The 19,841-nt window shown below is 34.2% G+C and overlaps 1 protein-coding gene across 2 annotated transcripts in view; it reads right to left on the bottom strand.

Annotated features, from left to right (window-relative positions):
* The window catches only part of SHOC1 (shortage in chiasmata 1), an 82,087-nt gene extending 63,273 nt beyond the window's left edge, over positions 1–18,814 (bottom strand). Inside the window, exons 1-7 of one of the 2 annotated variants that reach the window (XM_082469267.1) lie at positions 18,727–18,814; positions 11,148–11,332; positions 3,904–4,069; positions 3,589–3,700; positions 2,511–2,661; positions 1,453–1,554; positions 260–368 (exon numbers count right to left, since the gene is read on the bottom strand). In XM_082469267.1, coding sequence (XP_082325393.1) covers positions 260–368; positions 1,453–1,554; positions 2,511–2,661; positions 3,589–3,700; positions 3,904–4,069; positions 11,148–11,332; positions 18,727–18,791 — 890 coding nt within the window. In that variant the 5' untranslated portion in view covers positions 18,792–18,814. The remainder of the gene's footprint in view (positions 1–259; positions 369–1,452; positions 1,555–2,510; positions 2,662–3,588; positions 3,701–3,903; positions 4,070–11,147; positions 11,333–18,726) is intronic. The other variant, XM_082469268.1, reaches the window with a different exon arrangement.
* Between the last annotated feature and the right edge of the window lie 1,027 nt (positions 18,815–19,841).

The raw sequence follows: 19,841 nt of genomic DNA, 5'->3' as shown, positions 1-19,841 counted from the left end.
CAGGTTACCCAGTTCCCTTCTGGGCTCAACCAACAGTACCTGATTTTTGTGTGCCCTTCTAAAGATATTCTATGCACATAAAAACAATTATGTACATATATATTCATATATTCCCTTCAGTTGCTTACTATGAACACCATTTAATCTCTTACATTTTTTTCACAGAGCTATCTGGGAAATTGACTTTATATGGAGAGATTTAATTAAAGATTGCTTCTTCTGAATTGCAATTTGAGTTCTAGATTTAATCTTTACTTACATTTTACAAGCAGGAGAAGATGGAAATTTCTGAAGTTCTGCACATAATGAATTCACTGAAGAATGTTGGTTTGTTAGGTGTAGATGAGTTAATGGCATTTCTAACTCTACTAGAATATATAAAATTTAAAAAATCATGTTACATAAACATTGAATAAAATTATGTATAATTCATAACTTTTTGTAAGCAACTATTATGTTTGATCATTGTGTTACAACAGAAATTTTCAATCAAAAGAAATTTGGGTCATTTGAAATACAAAATAACAGTTTTAAATTTCCATCCATGTAAAGGATTACACATATACCACATGGTGTCTCAACTATGATACTAGTGATTTTTAAAAAATACGTTGGCAACTAAACTTTATTGTTTACTATATAAGATAAATTCTAAGACTTTATGTGTAATAATGTTTTCAATTCTGACAACTTATGTTGTCAGTACTTAAGAGGTAGTACTATTTTTATCTCCATACTAAATACTGGTGATGTTAAACAAATAGTATTAATAGACAGTAGTTTTTCACCTTAAAAAGTATGGAGTCTAGGTGGCCTAGCACAGAGTTATATCTTTTATAGGGTGGGCTTGAAAAACTAATCCTCATTTATCATAAGTAGTCAGTGTGTTTCTGTCACTTTCATAAATAAAGCAGTACACTACCAAATAGATGATTAATATGATCAGATATAAATGTAACTAAATAACAGCATCATCAACATAGTTAGGGAGCAATACAATCTGGCATTACACTGGAACAAGAGATGATTCTGAGATTCCAAATTTGGTAGGATAGTGATAGTAACAATAATGATGGGATTGCTTTGGGGATTAAAAAGTTAAATTTACAAAAGTATAACAAGGGTCAGCAAGATTGCTAATACTGAGGTAAAATATAAAGTTCTTTTTAACTGAGCTATAAAATTACAAGATTTCTATTTTTAATATTAATGCTATTTCCTCTATTCCTCTTCCTCAATCTTTGTAACTCTCCTCTTTTGATGCTAGAAGGATGTTAACGATAGTAACAAATGTAAAGGGATAGATAAGAGAAAAGAACAACTTGGCTTGCAATAATCAAATTTTAAACATGAAAACTGTCTCATAGTAGACTTTATATGTGAATGTATTGTACTTTTACATCATATATAGGTATCCCCTGATAAGCTCCATGATTTATTCAAAATTTCTACCTGGCTCCTTGTACTCTGGTTCACATTGACTTTGAATGGCCAAAATTTCTGTGGAGCTGCATTTTATATCCTCAATGTGAATTCCATGCTTGATGGTAAGATCTGGAAAAAAAAAAAAAAAAGGAGAAAGTCTACTACCAGCAAAAGTACTATGATATTAGTTTTTCTGTAATCTTGTTCATTCCTCAGTGGCAATGATTCTGAGGAGTCATTTAGTACACCATCAGGGCCAAGTGAAGGCTGGGAGCGTAGCACCACAGTCATTCAGTAAATTCACCTGTCCTTTTCCATTACCATGCATAGATCTGTGTCCTTCTAACAAGCCCATGGGCCACCTGCAGTTTTGAGCTCTGCTAGATTTCCAAGTTCTGGTATAAATTTGATCTATTTACTTAGGTTGGCTTTTCATTACCTTGCTTGACTTGTAGGCTCATCAGTAATCCCCTTGATTTAGTCTTGTCTGCAAGAATTCCTTCAATTCTGTTGATGGCAAGCATCCCTATTCTCAATGGATATCACAAATCCCCCTTCACTTCTCCCTAATATTATTTATCTTCGATTATTTCAACTGGAATGTATGAGAGGACAGTTAAATATTTGGGCTTAAATTATATTAAAAGACTTCAACAATATTTACTAGTCTAACTGGGAAGAAACCATCTAAATTCTAGGTTATGACTCTCCCAGTCATCTGATTCCATGAATCATAACCTTACTCTGAGCTTCTAAAGTCAGCATAGAAGTTGTTAGTGCTTTGTCACTATGTATAAGAAAATAACTCAAAAAAATTAATACAGTCATATGTGTTTTAGCTCTATTTTTATAATTATCTTGAAATGGTTAGATTAATTTCAGAGACATTTTAAACTTGCAAGTGTATAAAGAGGAGACAATGAGAAAAGTGTCTTATCAATAATAATTTTGAGATTTCGTTGTGTAAACTTACAGGACACTTCAAAAATCTGAAGGTTCAGAAAAAAGTTTAATGAACAAGAATTTTTATAACAAACATTAGTAAGTACTTCTAACAAGTAATAGATTTAAAAATTAACTCTCACCTCTTTTGAAAAGCTTTTCATTTTCATCTACATAATTTATTATTTCTGGCATTAAGTTTAATGACTCCTTCAGTTCTGAGAGTGATGGAATATCAACTTCTTGTTTGAGGCTTGTAGATATTAAGAATTCACACTCAGGCAAAATTGATGGCTGAAATAACATATAGGTAAAACTAGTTTTTAGTGAGGTTTTCCAAATAAATATTTCTGAGTTCATAAATAGATACATTTGCTTAATTGGTGTACCAAATTTTAGACTAAACCCACACTCAAAAATTTTAATGCTCTGCATACATTTTATTTAAAAAGTAAGTGTAGCAGCCAAAAAAATATATTACAAGCAATGTTCTCTCTGAGTAATATCCTTCATGGCCACTGATTACATTAGTGACATACAATATCCCTAGATGCAGAAGTATCTTCTTTTATGTTAATAACAAATTTTCAAAATTCTAAATTAAAAACAATCACTGCAGCAAATGAGAGCTGGTGAATGGAGAGAAGTAAAAAGAGCAGATGGAATGGAATGGATCTTTACTGCATTCCATAGAATTTATTTCTCTTTCATTCCTACAGAACTGGATTCTTCAACAAGTGAGACTGTATGTGCATAACTCTCAGAATTAACAGGGGAGGAAGAGGGGGACTGGAGAAAAGGGGCTAATAGGTGAATTAATATTTTTACCATGTGTGTTAAAGTTTTTAGTTAAAAAAAAACCTTTAAACGCCTTAAGACCAATATATATATGACCACTTAATGTCCTATACCAGGTATATTGATTAAAATTATTTAAAAATTCCCTATACCTGGGCTGCACACCAGACCAATTAAATCAGAATATATCTGAGTAGGATCCAGGCTTCAGAATTTTATTAAAATTTATCAAGTACTTCCAATGTGTAGCCAAGGTTTAGACCGCTGTCTCTGAAGTAAATTTGACTCCTTAACTGATACACGTTCAATCCGTTATCAAGTCTTTTTAACTTGACAATAGCAGATGGCCAATGTATATTACTACATCTTGTAAAAGTGTGATTTACTAACTTTTATTTAAAAATTACTGAAAGCAAATATTACAGCTTCATTTAAACCTACTGTATCTTCTAGCTTCTCCTGACGAAAGTTCTCTTTATCCATGTAAAAATCTTCCACAAAACCTTTCATATCTCCTTGAAAAGAGAAACACTCCCTTAACAAAAAATAAAACATTATATTAGTGTTTACTAAAAGCAAGGTACATACCAAATGTAGTTAATCAAAATACATAGTGATTAAAATTAGAGTTGAAGTAAACAATGATAAAATACTATGATTGATAACATCTAGACTTGTGAGCATACAAAGAATATTTCCTTCTCTTAAAAATATTCACAACACTGGGCAATTAAGTACCTGAAAAAATTAGCTTCTGTGAAGATCTGTCCTTTGAAATCTAACAGGGGATCCTTTACCAAAAACAGTTTTAGCCTACTCAACAGAGTTTGCGAAGTTGGTAGCTGACTTCTATAGGCCATCAAATCATTTACAAAAATTATTTCTTCATCATCAGTATAAAAATCTGAAAATAAATAAGAAATATAAAGGAAGAAGAAGAAATCTAAAAGTTATACAAAAGGATCTAGATAGTTACTGTAGTCAGCCATTGATACAGTCGGGGTTTTCAAACACATTTTTAAAATTTATTTATTTATTTATTTATTTATTTAAAGTGTAGATGATGTACAATATTATATAAGTTACAGGTGTACAATATAGTGATTCATAATTTTTAAAGGTTATACTCTATTTATAGTTATTATAAAATATTGGCTATATTCCCTGTGTTGTACAATATATTGTTGTAGCTTATTTTATACATAATAGTCAAACACATTTTAAATTCTTTAGTTCTTCATTGTACTGTGCAAATAAATCATGTAGCATAGTACTGGTACATAGACAGAAACTCAATAAAATTTAACATTATTTAGTACACTGAGTAGTAACCAAATGTCCTGAAAGAGTTGTAAAGGCTCATATTTTTTTCCAACAAAATTAATGTAATCAATGGAGAAAAATATCTTGTGGTCTTATGCCTCAAAATAGCCAGGGCTAGCCTCAGCAAGATTGTAAAGAAATAAAAGCATTTGACTTTTGCTGACCCTAGTGTTTTCTTCTCTGTAAGATTTTATCTCTTAAGGTCTCCAATTCATCCCCAGAGACTGACATGTAGGGAATGGAGATGGTCTAAAAAGCCTATAAATGAGACCAACTCTGATTCTAGCACGCTAAGGTTGTTCAAACATGTTTGTTATAAAATTAATTACAATGGAAGCTGTGTAGTGAAGTATCTACTAGAAAAATGTGATACAGCTTACATATTAGGAAACACGACTGCTAACAGTTAATTGTTGGAATAGGTTTCTCCTCTCTATCCCGACCCTATCATGTTTGGGTCACTTTAGAATCTTAGCTAACAGTGTCAGTGCTTTAGCAGTTTCTAGGCCCAGGAGGGAACATAAAACCTACTCCCATTCCTCAATAATCTCTGAGTGGAAAAAGAAAGAGGAAAATATAAGCTCAGATGAGGAACTACTCAGAAAACCAAGCTCCCCAAAGCGAAAGCCACCTTGAAGGGGAAGCAATGGTCTCTTGTTTTGGGCAGTGGCCTTTCAGTTAAGTAATTTTAGAATGGTACGAGAGAAGGATAGCATGAAGTGATGTCTCCCATGACCAGCTACATCACTGGTATACATGTGCTTAATAAATATGTGGTGTAGAGTAGAGAGGCAGGGACCATCTCTTTGCCTAGTGCTAACTTACAATACCAAAAGAGAACTTGTTGTGTAAACTAGCCTCCTAAGAGATTGTTTATCTGTTTATTGGAACCTGTTAAGTTCTTGACAATCCTATGGCCAAGAGCTTCCCATGCATGATACACCGCAGAAAGCTAGCCAAAATCAGTTCCATGTCTAAGCAGGGTTTAGCTGAGACGATTTAAAGATGGTTTGTTTGTAAATCCATTCTGTAAGTACTAATGAAGTCATGTTAACAGTAAAAACCCAAACAGCATTCATTTATATCCCCATCTCCACCTTCCACTTTCAAACTCAGCCCCTCTAGCCGTCTTTCCTTCCTACAGGCTCATCCTGGTATTTCTGGGAGTCCATGAGGATGTCTCGTATCAGTTATGAGGTCTTGTTTTCTAACCACCTTTTTTTTTTTAACATCTTTATTGGAGTAAAATTGCTTTACAATGGTGTGTTACTTTCTGCTGTATAACAAAGTGAATCAGCTATACGTATACATATATCCCCATATCCCCTCCCTCTTGTATCTCCCTCCCACCCTCCCTATCCCACCCCTCTAGGTAGAAACAAAGCACCGAGCTGGTCTCCCTGTGCTTTGCTACTGCTTCCCACTAGCTATCTGTTTTACATTTGGTAGTGTATATATGTACATGCCAGTCTCTCACTTCATTGCAGCTTACCCTTCCCCCTCCCCGTGTCCTCAAGTCCGTTCTCTATGTCTGCGTCTTTATTTGTGTCCTGCTCCTAGGTTCTTCAGAACCGTTTTGTTTCTTTTTAGATTCCATATGTATGTGTTAGCATATGGTATTTGTTTTTCTCTTTCTGACTTACTTCACTCTGTATGACAGACTCTAGGTCCATCCACCTCACTACAAATAGCTCAATTTCCCTTTATGGCTGAGTAATATTCCACTGTATATATGTGCCGCATCTTTATCCATTCATCTGTCGATGGACACTTAGGTTGCTTCCATGTCCTGGCTATTGTAAATAGTGCTGCAATGAACATTGTAACCACCTTTTTCTGTTGGAGCCACTTGAGGGCAGCATCACACCACAACTAATGTTCTTTATAACTATCAAAGGTTTTACCAGGGGTGTTACTTCCTTATATTCTAAGAAATCCAGCATACCCTGGATTTCTTACCTTATTACCACTAGTATATGTACCAACACAGATATGAGGAGACTGTTTTCCTCTATTGTAGAGGAGTGTTAAATTGTCATGAGGAAACAAAATTTTGGCTAGTTAACTATGAAAAAAAGCAGAAAGAAAGAGGTCTACTGATAGGAAAGAAGATAGGGTTATTCTTTGCAGAAGATACTTTTGTCTACTTAGAAAACCCAAGATAACGAAATGAAAACAACTGAGTTCACTAAAGTGTCTGATAAAAAATTATAAAATCAATGGTTTTCAAATATATATATATAAACCTAGTCAAAAATTAATGGAAAAACTCGTTCATGATGGCCACAGATATGCAAATATTGAGGAATAAACATAACAAAAATGTGCAGAAAGTATATGGAGGAAACCGTAAAATGTTACTGAGGAGCATTATCAATCAATCAACCAATAAATAAACTTGAAGAAAAGGCAAGATAAACCATTTTCCTGGCTAAAAAGACTAACTATGGTAAAAATTCTAAAAGGTACCAATAACATTTCAGTATCTCAAGTGGTCCGTCTTGGAACTTGGAAAACTGATTACAAAGTAAGTCTGGAAGAATATAGACGTGAGAGTAGGAAAAAAATGAGGAGACTATTAATACATGTTACACTAGTGTATTAAATAGTTAAAACTGTATGATACTGACACAGTAATAGGTAAATCAATAGAACATAATAGAAAATCCAGAAACAAACAGTAATGTGGATGAGGATTTGGCATATGATGTAAGTGGCATTTCTAATCAGTGGGGAAAGGAAAGAGTATTCCATAAACAATATTGGGACAACTGCCAAAACATTTAGGAAAAAAACTTTTTATTTTTACTTTTAAACATATGCTAAAATCTTGAAGAAAACCTCAAACAAAATATGAATAAATATTTATTTAATCCAAGGAAGAATTTTCTCAGTATTAAAAACAATGAAAGAAATCATAAAGGAAACATTGACAGGACTGCTTAGGTTCAAATTAAATATATTTGGGGTTATTGATATCTTTGATACATAAAGATAAAATATAAGAATAGAAAAAGAGACAAAGGAGAATCATCTCACAACATAAAAATATGCAAATGAACATTAAACACCAGTAATTTAAAAAATGCAAGCAAAAATATAATTTTCTGCCCATCACATTGGATAAATGTATTACAACATCAAGAGTAACGATGATAAGGCTGGCATGAATAGGGTATTCTCCTACCATGCTAGTGGACGTATAGCCAAAAAATGCTTACATCAATAATTTCATTTCCAGAAATTCACTCTAAGGAAATAATTGGAAATGGAAACATAATGCAAAAAATTAAGAAACAGAAGCCTCATTAAATAGAGTTGGGAGATGATCAGGGGAAGATCTCATGTTCTGCTATGATAGCAGAGCCCAACAGAAGAAGGAAGACGCCTCTTCTTCCCTGGCAAGGACTCAGCCGATGGAAAGCCATAGGCTCTTGGTTTACTATCACCTCCCACCTTCCTTTCCCCTCTATAAAAGAGTTCCCCCGTTGCTGGGCAAGGACTTACATGTGGCTCACCATGGTTGCAGACCTGGAATTGCAAGTCTCTGCTGATCCCAAATAAACCCATCTTTGCAGGAGAAATATCTGGCAATCTATTTATTTCAGGTCCACAATACATTTAGGAACGTACTTTAAATTAAAAACAACATTAATTGGGAAATCTATAATACATGAATAAGATTAAAAGCTGCAGTCATTAAAAGCCATGATTTGGAAGAAAACTTAAATATATGGTGAAATGTTCCCAAAATACTGTTAACATTTAAAAATACTATAAGGCATATACAATATGATCACAATAGTAAAACAATTTTGTTTAGATTATAGGATTATAAGTTTTTAGTAAAGGGACATTCTATATACTTAAGATGTAGGAAAACATAAAATTCATTAATAAAATTTTAAATGAATGAGGACTGATAAAATTCAGTCCTCATTCATGATCAAAAGCTCTTAGCAAACTCAGAATAGAAGAAGCTTCCTCAACCCAATAAAGTATGTAAGTTTTTCTAACATTTCGCCGTTGAAAATGATGTAAACATTGAAATAATGTTTACATCATTTTTAATGGTGAAACAAAGTATTTCCTTTACTATCAAAACAAGACAAGGATGGCAACTATTACTGCTTCTATTGAACAATGTACTGTAGATCCTAGCCAGCACAGTAAGACCAAAAAAGATATAAATGTTGTAAAGGGAGAAACAGATGCCTAATGAAATCACTATCTCGAAGAGAGTCTTCCCACGTTCACTGCAGCATTATTCACAATAGCCAACAACCTAAGTGTCTGTTGAGAGATAAACGGGTAAAGAAAATGTGATACACACACACACACACACACACACACACACACACACACAGGGAATATTGTTCAGCCTTGAAAAAGGAAATCCTTCCATTTGCAACATGAATGAAACTGGAGGGCATTATGCAAAGTGAAATAAGTCAGAGAACAACCAAAACTACCACATGGTATCACTTATATACAGAATCTAAAAAATTTTTTTAATTAAAAAATAAAAAGCCAAACTCATGGAAACAGAGGGTAGAATGGTGGTTGCCAGGGGCTGGAACTGGGGTGTGGGGGAAATAGAGAGAGGTTGGTAAAGGGTACAAACTTGCAGTTATAAGTAAATAAGGTCTGAGGATCTAATGTATAACATGGTGATTATAGGTGATAATACTGTAGCGTTTAAATTTGCTAAGAGAGTAGAACTTAAGTGTTCCCACCAAAAAAAAAGAAGAAAAAATAAGGTAAATATGTGAGGTGATGGATGTGTTAACTAACTTGATGGTGGGAATCCTTTCATAATGTATACGTATATCAAATCATTACATTGTACACTTTAAATACATTACAATTTTATTTGTCAGTTATACCTCTATAAAGCTAAAATACATGTGGGTGGTTGATGAAGCTAGGGGGCTGCTGCTTTTTACTATAAACATTGAATAACTATGTGACTCTCTAAACTATGTACATGTACAATTTTTAAAAATTAAAAATTTGTATTTGTTTATATATTCCTGGGATGTCTAAAAGGATATTCATAAAAATGGTTACATTTATTGACAAATAATATGTGAATATTATAGAAAAATTAGTACATATCAACAAACCAACAAACAATAAAAAAAAATACCCACTGTTTTTATGTCTTAAAGAAATATATGTTTGGAATTAACTTATAATTTAGTAATAACTATATTTCTTATAAGACAGAGCAAATTTACAGTATCAATTGAATCTCAAAGTATAATACATTCCTTTCCATTTAGACAGTGAGACCAAAGTATCTATAAATCTGGTAGCAATCAATATAACTGCAAGGAAAATAAATGGAATTGCAAATTTAAATTTATAAAGTGATGTCAAATGACACAGGACCCTTAAGGAGATATAGGATATGGACAATTCATATGTATTTGGGAAACTCAAGCATATTTTCATTCGGTGTATAATAGTTAAAGAAGCTTCTGGTTCTAGCTGATGACAGATATTATGAAATTTGCCAATAGATGCTTCTAGCTTGCCCCATTAATATAATAACAGTTGTGGTTGGGTAGCCTGTTATTTTTTATATATCATATCTTTACATGTACATATATATAATTTGATCCCCACAAAATTGTTTATAAGAAATTAAAAGAATGAATTAAAAGAAAGAAATTATAGAAGAAAATTGAAAACCATAAACTTTTTAATAACTGTCAAAATTGTGCCACTTTTTAAGAGTAGATTTAGACTATGATCAAATCTTCTGACTCCAAATTCAGGCTCTTCCTATTATAGCATGCTCTCAAGTTTAGTCTTTAATGCAATCTCTATCTTCTCAAACTATAAGAGGGATTTAACTCTCTCTATATCACACACATATTTACCAACACTAAAAATTTTATACACCATTTATGTATATACATAAAAACAGCACTAAAAGAACCAAATTATTTTTCATGTTCAAGCTAAAGCATATCTTAAATGATAGTAGCAATTATATAATGGAGACATAAGTTTTTCAATATAAAAAGGGAATAGGTTGTTATACATACAAGAAAGGTAGTTCTCAGCAAGTTTTTACACAGTTGGAAAAATTTATCACCCTCTAGTAAGATGAGAGATTTGGAATATAGTTTGGATAAAATGTATCTTTAATTATTACTTACTGTAAATTTGTAAAAACGGAGTGAATTTCTTGACCTAATACTGCAACTCTTCTATCTCCACTTTGAATTATGGTTTCATATAAATTAGATAAGATTGAAAATCTTTAGCATATTTGGGAAAATAAAATATAACTATCACTTAATAATCTACTAATTTAATGTTACACCAGACTGCTGTGTCATCAGATCTGTACATAGATGCTAATATCATTATAGCAATATGTTGTGAGCAACCTATGATCAAACCTCTGAGGCTATTCTGAAGCTCAGCACACTTAAACTCCAAAAACAACTACATTTACAAAAAGGGGATTAATATGAAAGAAAATATTTCACTAATGTAAAACTTAGAATTACAATTTTGTAGGTGAATATCCTTAGCAAAATAAAAAATTTAAAAATCCAATAAAAGAAAAAAAAATCACCGAAATGAACATTTGTATATTAGTAAGAAATGTTTTATAACAATGGAAATAACAAATGTTTTACCTTGCTTCTGTGCTTGAAGTAATGGACATTTTTCTAAGCCGTTGACAGGTGTTAAGACTTCATTGTAGTCCTTATGGGTATATAAGCTGGCTTCTTCTACTTCAGTTTGGGAGTCTGGGTTTGGACTTGGAACAATTTCCTCAAATTCACAGCTAAGCTTAGCCACCATTCCTGTAACTGTTTTCCTGTGACTTTAGAAAATTACTGATTTTGTGTATGTCCTATTTTAAAACATCTTTATTAACAAATAGTATATGTTCACTCTAGAAAATTACCAAATTCCAACAGATCCAGAGAAAAATTACCCATAGCTCCACCATTCAAGAGATGAATTTTAAAATTTTGCATTTTCTCAATTATTTTGGAATATTTTAAAATAAAAGTGGATTCAAGTACATAGTATTCTGTAACCTGTTCTTCTTCTGCTAAACAATGAAGCATGAGCACATTTATATGTCAATCAATGTACAATTCACTCCATTTTTGAGTGGATGAACAAGAACCCATTGTATTGGTAAATAATAATTTATTCAACCAGTTCCCTAGTATTGGAAATTTAAACTTGTAATTGTTTGCTATTATGAGCAACAATGCAAGGAATATCTTTGTGCACTTGTCTAATCGTTTTCTCAAAACGCAGTTCCTAAAAATGGAAATGATGAGGTTAAAGATACATAGATTTTTAGACTTTGCCATGCATTGCCAAAATGCCCTTGTGCTGGATATTGAATGTCTGTTTTTCCATGTCATTATCCAACTTTTACATTCTGTTCTACAACCTAGGAGACTGATCTCTGTGAACCAACTAGGCTCCCTTGCTCTGTCTTCTGGTTGCGTTCAAACAGTGGAAGCATTGGCAGGAGATCAAAGGTGGGAAAACAAACAGGTTGAAATATTATTCTTTCCAAATCTTTCCCTCCTGGGCCACAGTTTGGAGAAGTGGCTGCATTCTTCTACCAACAGTTACATCTTTTATCAGACAGCCTCTCTCCCATAGCTGCAGTTCTTACTGTTTTGGTTACTGCTCCTTCAAGCTTAGGGTGGTAACAACTTCCAGCTGTTGTTAGTCCTGGGAACTTTTTTTTTGGCTCCCTTGACCCTGCCTGTACCTTGCCTGTTTCCTGATTGATCCAGGTATATCTGCCATTGTCTATATCATTGGGGTATTTGGACTTACAAGAGATCTTTCCACTGATTTTTGCAACAGATAAATATATTATTGGCAATTTAGCTACACATTCTGATATACATTTTTTATGATATCCTAAAATATTTTAGCCTTAATAATTCTCTGTACAGACTGAAAGAACCAAAATCAATATAATTCCCCAATGTAATTAGAGAAAAACAATGAACATGTCATACCCAAATCATATATAGAAAAATCTCTAAAGTTTCTGCTTTACTCTTTAAGAAAATACAAGGTACAAGAAAAAATATTTCAACTCACCCAGGTCCATATTACTCAAAAGAACACTGATTCCTATGTGGATCTTTATAGGCTTCTAAATTTAGTGCTTAGATAACTGCTTTTTAAAAAAATAAATATTACTGACAGAGTCAGTACTTTATAAAAATCCTTGGTACTATAGTTTTGAGAAAACCGCATCAATTCTCTTTCCCTAGATATAAGTGAACTGTAAAGACCAGTATATCCTGGATCTCCTCCTTGTCCAATATTATCTATTCCTTGTTCATTGGTGCCACTCCCTCTGCCTAACTTGTAGTGCTGATGTTTCCCAGGCTTCCAGTCTATATTGTCTTTGCTTTCTTTCCATATCATTCTTTTTGAGTAAATTAATCCACTGCAGTTCACTAATTCCTTAACTTAAATGAAATATTTATTGAGTGTCTACAATGTGCTAACAACTCTTTAGGCACTGGGAGTGGAATGGTGAACAAAACAAAGTTCTTGCCCTCATGAAGTTTACCTGCTAATGGGACAACAGACAAATATATGAGTAAGTAAATAACATAATGCCAGGTGGTGAAAAACTGTTATGAGTGAAATAAAAAGAGGTATTAGAACATCAAGTAACAGCCAGAGGGTTGACAAAAGGTATATTTTACAGAGTGTAGTTAGTAAATGGCCTTCTGAGGAGCTACAGCTACCTGAATAATGGTAGGGAGTAAGCCATACAGAGGCTTAAAATAGGGGAGCAAGGTTGGCATAGTCTAAGAAAAGCAGAAAGGTCAGGGTGACTGGAACTGAGTAAGATTAGATAGGTGGGCAAGGATCAGATCATGTTGGATCTTACAGGACTTGGTAAGAACTTTGGATTTTATTCTATGTGAAATGGGATACCATTGATGAAATGGATAAACCACCAATAACTGAGACATTTCACGATCTGATTTATGGCTTTAAAAAAAAAAATCACAGGCAAACTCTTAGAAGAAAATATAGGAGTAAATCCTTGTGATTTTGGTTTAGGTAAAGCCTTCTTAGATATGACACCAAAAGCACAAATAACAAAAGAAAGAGTAGATAAATCAAACTGCATCAAAATCTAAAAATTTTGTGCTTCAAAGGATACCACCAAGGAAGTGAAAAGACAATCCACAGGAGAAAATATTTGCAAATCACATATCTAATAAGGGACTTGTATCTAGAATACATGAAGAACTCTTAAAACTCAATAATAAAAAGGCACATGACACAATTTAAAAATGGCAAAGGACTTGAATAGACATTTCTGCAAGGAAGATATACTAAAAGCCAATAATTACATGAAAAGATGCTCAACATCATTAGCCATCAGGGAAATGCAAATCAAAACTACAATGACATGCAATGAGCCACCCACCAGGATGTCTATAATCAAAAAGACAGATGATAACAAGTGTTGACAAGATGTAAATAAATTTTAACTTCATATACTGCTGGTGGGAATGTACAATGATACAGCTGCTTGGAAAACAGTCTGGCAATTCCTCAAACAGTTAAACACAAAGTTACCATATGATCCAGCAATTCCACCATTAGAGAAATAAAATCATATGTCTGCACAAAAACTTGTCCACAAATGTTTATAGCAGCATTACTCATAATAGCCAGAAAGGGGGAAAAAATATCCATCAACTGATGAATGGATAAATAAAATGTGGTATATCCATAAAATGGAATATTATTTGGTTATAAAAAATGAAGTGCTGGGAATTCCCTGGCAGTCCAGTAGTTAGGACTCCATGCTTCCACTGCAGGGGGCAAGGGTTTGATCCCTGGTCAGGGAACTAAGATCCCGCATGCCACATGGCCAAAAAAAAAATAGTGTTCCAAATAGATGAAACTTAGAAACATTATGCTAAGTGAAAGAAGCCAGTCACAAAAGATCACATACTGTATGTGTGATACTGTGATTTATAACATGAGATATATATTTGGTCTTCATATCCGTTTCTAGCACAGATCTCCTAAAGCCATTGGAATTTCCTAAGTGATGAGAGCGATAAAGTTATCTCTGGTTATGTGAATAAGGTGACTTTTGGAAAGCACCTAAGGATGGGGACTGGTTGCCATGAGAAACAATCATGTGAGTAGAAGATTGTAACTTTCAGTTCCACCCTTCCGACCTCCAGGGAGGGGAGAGGGGCTGGAGGTTGAATCAACTGCCAATGACCAATGATGTAATCAATCATGCCTATGTAATGAAGCCTTCCTAAAGACCCAAAAGGACAGGGTTAAGAGAGCTTCCAGGTTGGTGAACACATGGAGGTGCTGGGAAAGTGGGGTGATGGGAGAGAGTATGGAAGCTCCATGCCCTTTCCCCATGCCTTGCCCTATGTATCTCTTCTATCTGACTGTTCCCTTTTGTAGTAAACTGGTAATCCAGTAAGTAAAATATTTCTGTAATTCTGTGAGTCTATCTAGCAAGTTGATTGAACCCAAAGAGGGGGTTGTTGGAACCTCCAATCTATAGATGGTCAGTCAGAAGCACAGGTGATAACCTTGCAAACGGCATCTAAAGTGTGGGGTGCGGGGGCAGTCTTATAGAACTAAACCCTTAACCTGTGGGATCTGATGCTATCTCCAGGTTGATAGTGTCAGAATTGAGTTGAATCGTAAGACACCCAGCTGGTGTTAGAGCATTGCTTCATGGTGTGGGGAAATCACCACCAGCGCCACCCCTGCTGGGATTGGTGTATGATTTTAGTTAGATTCCATTTAAAAGAAATGTACAGAATAGGCAAATCTGGAGAGGCAGAAAGAAGACTAGTGGTTGTCCGTCCAGGGTAAGGGGGAAAGAATAGGGAGTGATTGCTAATAGGTACAGAATTTCTTTTGTGTTGATGAAAATGCTCTAAAGTTGATTGTAGTGATGGTTGTACAACCCTGTGACTGTACTAAAAACTGTTGAGCTGGACACTTTATTTTTTAAATTTTTAAAAAAAATTTTAAAAGATTTTTTTGATGTGGACCATTTTTAAAGTCTTTATTGAATTTGTTACAATATTGCTTCTCTTTTATGTTTTGTTTTTTTGGCTGCAAGGCATGTGGGATCTTAGCTGCCCGACCAGGGATCGAACCTGCACCTCCTGCATTGGAGGGCAAAGTCTTAACCATTGGACCACTAGGGAAGTCCCAGAGTTGGACATTTTAAATGGGAGTTATATGGATATGAATTTTATCTCAATAAAGATGTTATATAAACCAAACCAGAGTATAGGGTGTGAAGTCATACAGACTACGGTTTGAGGGTTTGAATCCTCACTCCAACTATCGACTAGCTACATGTCTGTGGGCAATTGACTTAATCTGAGTCTTAGTTTCTTACATATAATGTTGGGATTGTAATACCCATCTCACATAGTTATTATGAGGTGTACATGAACTAAATATATGTGCAATGTCCTGTATTCAACTGCATTTATCTGAATGCAGCAAGCCACAGAGGAATAGAGAATGTTGTTATATGTTCTTCCTCTTGCTCTAGTTGGCCATGAGCTCTGTCCTGGAAGCTAGGAAGCTTACTGCATGGTTCTCCATGATCTTTTTGCATTTTGCCCTTGTCTCCATAATTCAGTAGCCTCAACTCCTCCTTTAGCCTGTCCATTAAGATATCTTCATTTTTTTCAAATTTCTATATTTACCCTAATATGTATTTATTTGTTAGGAATTTAACATGTCTTTTCAAGTATGCTGGTGGTCTTTTTTAAAGTAAATTAGAATAGTTATTATTTTTATTAGTGCTCCGTTGCAAGTTGCATAGCTTTGACTACAGAAGCTAATTTTCCTGTATGCCCTGTTATTTTTACTGTGCAGTTTTGAAGAACATAAGGTTTTTCAGGACACATGGCAGAAAATGCCTATATATGTTAAAACAGTATACTAACAAATTAATAAAAGTAAAAAAACTGAGGTCTTAGAATCAATATTAAGAAGTAACAAAACAGGAAGAAGAAACAGAGGTGAGAAAGAGAGGACAAGCAAGGTTTAGGAAATCTAGGTAGTGCTAATGATCAGAATGTTTACTCTTAATTTCCATTAGGTAATAAAGCTCCCAAATTTAAAATTAAATTTTGATACGGGAAATCTCTAAACCTTCTGCTCAATTTTACTGTGAACCAAAAACTGATCTAAAGAGTAAAGGCTATTAAAAATTAAATTTCACTTCATGAGACAAACTTGAAATTAATGATGGCTAAAACACACACAAAAAGTCCCAAGGCTAGAAGGTCATGGCTAGCGAGACAGTTTCACAATTCATCAGGGACTGAGGCTTCTTTTGTTCCACTCTGCCATTCCTAGATTTAGTTCTTATCCTGTATACTCCAAGGTGGTTGCTGGAACCAATTGTTACATCTGTATTCTATCAATAACATCAGGAAGGAGAAAAGTGAGGAGCAAGACACACCACTTCCTTTTAAGGACATCCCTCAGAAATTGCATAAGCCTCTTTTGCTTATATGCTTTGGGAAGAGCTCAGTCACGTGGCTACAGGGAGGCAGAGAAATATAAATTTTATTCTAGGTGGTGCCACAGATTCCACCTTCTTTGCCATGGACGTGATCTTGGTACTGCAAAATGGAGGGTCAGATATGATGGGCCTCGCATTTCTCTCATACAGGAATCTTTTGTTTGAGCCTCATCATTGCCTTCGTTGAGTAATTATTGCACATTTTTGCCTCTATTCAGACGGGCTGTTTCCTTTGCCTGAAATGCGTTCTCTCAAGTTAGTTTCTCCTTCTTTGTCCCGCTCAAGCTCAGTCCCTACTTCTTTGTGAAGCTGATCTCTCCTGCTTATAAAGGCACAGCCCTACCAATCTAACTCTTAGGGTGAAAAGAAATTCTAGAGAGCATCGTGTATCTTGTAACTCAAAGTAGGCTCCTGGACCAGCAGCATCAGCACACTTAAGAGCATATTAGAAGTGCAGAATCTCAGGTCCCGACACAGACTGACTGAATCAGAATCTCCATTTTTAATAAGATCCTCAGTGATTCATATGTACATTAAAGTTTGAGAAACACTGACTCATCATCATTATACTGAAACAGAAAGTGAAGATCAGAGAGAGAAAATGACTTGTTGAGGAGTCAGTACTTGACTTTTCAAATCAAGTCTACATCTTTTATTTCATAGTGCAGGGCTCTTTTCACTACACCCTTCTGCTTCCTCCCTGCTCGACAGTTTAGTCATGTGATAGATACTTTGCATTGACCTTATACCTTGTGAAAGACCTTTTGATGGTCATTTTATATTATCATTTAATTCTTAACATTGTTAATTTTTTCTGCTCATATATTATCTTCCTAACCTGATTTTTAAATTCCTAGATGACAGAAATAGTATATTGGGCTTCTCTGTAACTAAGGAAAACTTAAATTACTAAAACTGGAAATCTGAACAATAACTAAATCCTTCCTGGGTCTGATCAGCACTCTTTGCATGAAGTGAAGCAGCAGAGTAAATTATTCATATTTGCACTAAAATCTCTACTTTATGTCTACCTGAACATCATAGAATGGGTTAGATGTTCTTCCTCATATTATGCTCTGTGTTCCTATCTCTGGCATTGTACTTCCCACATTCTATTGTAATTATTTATTTATAAATCTCTATTCCCTATTTTCTTGTGTTCTTTGAGAGCAGAGACTGTATCTTATTCATTTTTTATCCTGTATCCAGCATACAGAATGGTATCCAATAAATATCTGATGAATGACTGAACTAATAATAAATAACGTTTTGACAAAGTATGATAGAAAACAACCTTAATCTGCATTTCTACTACAGGGATAAAAAGACTGATTTTAATAGAAAGGATTTTTTATAGACTCTTTCCACCAAAAGTTTACTTATTGTTAAAAGCATAATAGCGTCTTGGATTTATTTCTGTCTTTTGCAATACAAATGCATAGAAAAGTGTTAATATGTGATAAATGAGGGAAAGATAAAAAAAAGGCTGTAAATCATTTCGATTAACCCCTCCTTTGTGGTTCAGACTAGGGCTTGTTTTTTGGATAAAAGAAGAAAACCTGTGAGGATATAAAGGAAAGGATCTTCTCTCTTAGGTGTCTGGAGAATTTACTATTCATCTTCTAGATGTATAGGGGAAATTTGGGATTAAGGACACATACTTCTCAAGGAACTCCTCCACAAAGAGATTTGCTTTCTGTTGATCCAAGGCTGAGATTTCTGTCATTCCCCTAACTGAAACAGCTGAAACTAGAAAGGAGAATGGTAAACGTTAGCTTCTGGAATTTTCTTTTAAACTTAATACAAGGAAGCCAAACATTCACCTTTTACATTATGGTGTTATCTTTATTTGTTCACAAATGTAATTTTTTCAAAGTTATACCAGATTCCAAATACTTAAATAATCATTCTCATTATTACAACCCCCACTAAAAAAAAAAAAAAAAAAAAACCCTCTCTACCACAGTCAGAACAATATCACCTGAACAGAGCATCCTCATTTTTACAGCCTCTCTTTTGCTTATACAGCACTACCATCCTAGATAATCCTGTTCAACAGCTCATGTAACTTCTCATAAAGCCTTTATTTACCATTCCAGCTCACTCTGATACATTCCCCTTGAAGGGCCATAATATTGTCAGTGGCACTCACTTCAGTACTTAATCATATACAGTCATAGTTTAAAATTTTATGTGTATCTATAGCTTGTCTCCCAAATTAGACCCTCGGTTCCTTAAGTAGAGGGACCACGTCATATGCTAGTGTCAGAAGCAGCAACTGAGTGAAGAGGCAAAGGACCTGTATTCTACCTAAGCGTTAGCTCTGACTATTCCTGTTACCTTGAACAAACAACTGAACATCTGAGTCTGTGCCTCACTGAAAAATATAAAAGTTTAGTGGTTAAGAATACAGGTTCTGGAATCACCCTGCCTAGATACTTATACTGCTACTTATTAACTGTATGATCTTGGGTAAATCTCTTAACCTCTTTCTATCTCAGTTTCCTTATCTACAAATTAGGAACAATAATGGCCTTTTCAAAGTGTTGTTGTAAAGATTAAATGTGATAAGACATGTAAATTGCTTAGAATGGTGCCTGACATGGTGTAAATGCCTAATAAATTTTGGTGTTATTGTTATTATTATTTTTAAAAAGAAGAAAAGGAAAAGAAATAGGAAAAATAATTAACTCATTTTTTTCCTTCTATAGTTTTAGAGAAGCATTTGATGAAAGCTACTCTCTACCTTATTTCCAACCTGACTGAGACCTTCAAT

Source organism: Balaenoptera physalus (genome assembly GCF_965194825.1).
Source record: "Balaenoptera physalus genome assembly, chromosome: 7".
In the NCBI taxonomy this organism is placed as follows: Eukaryota; Metazoa; Chordata; class Mammalia; order Artiodactyla; family Balaenopteridae; genus Balaenoptera; species Balaenoptera physalus.
The sequence above is the reverse complement of the archived record's forward strand: the minus strand, read 5'-3'. Positions and strand labels throughout refer to the sequence as shown.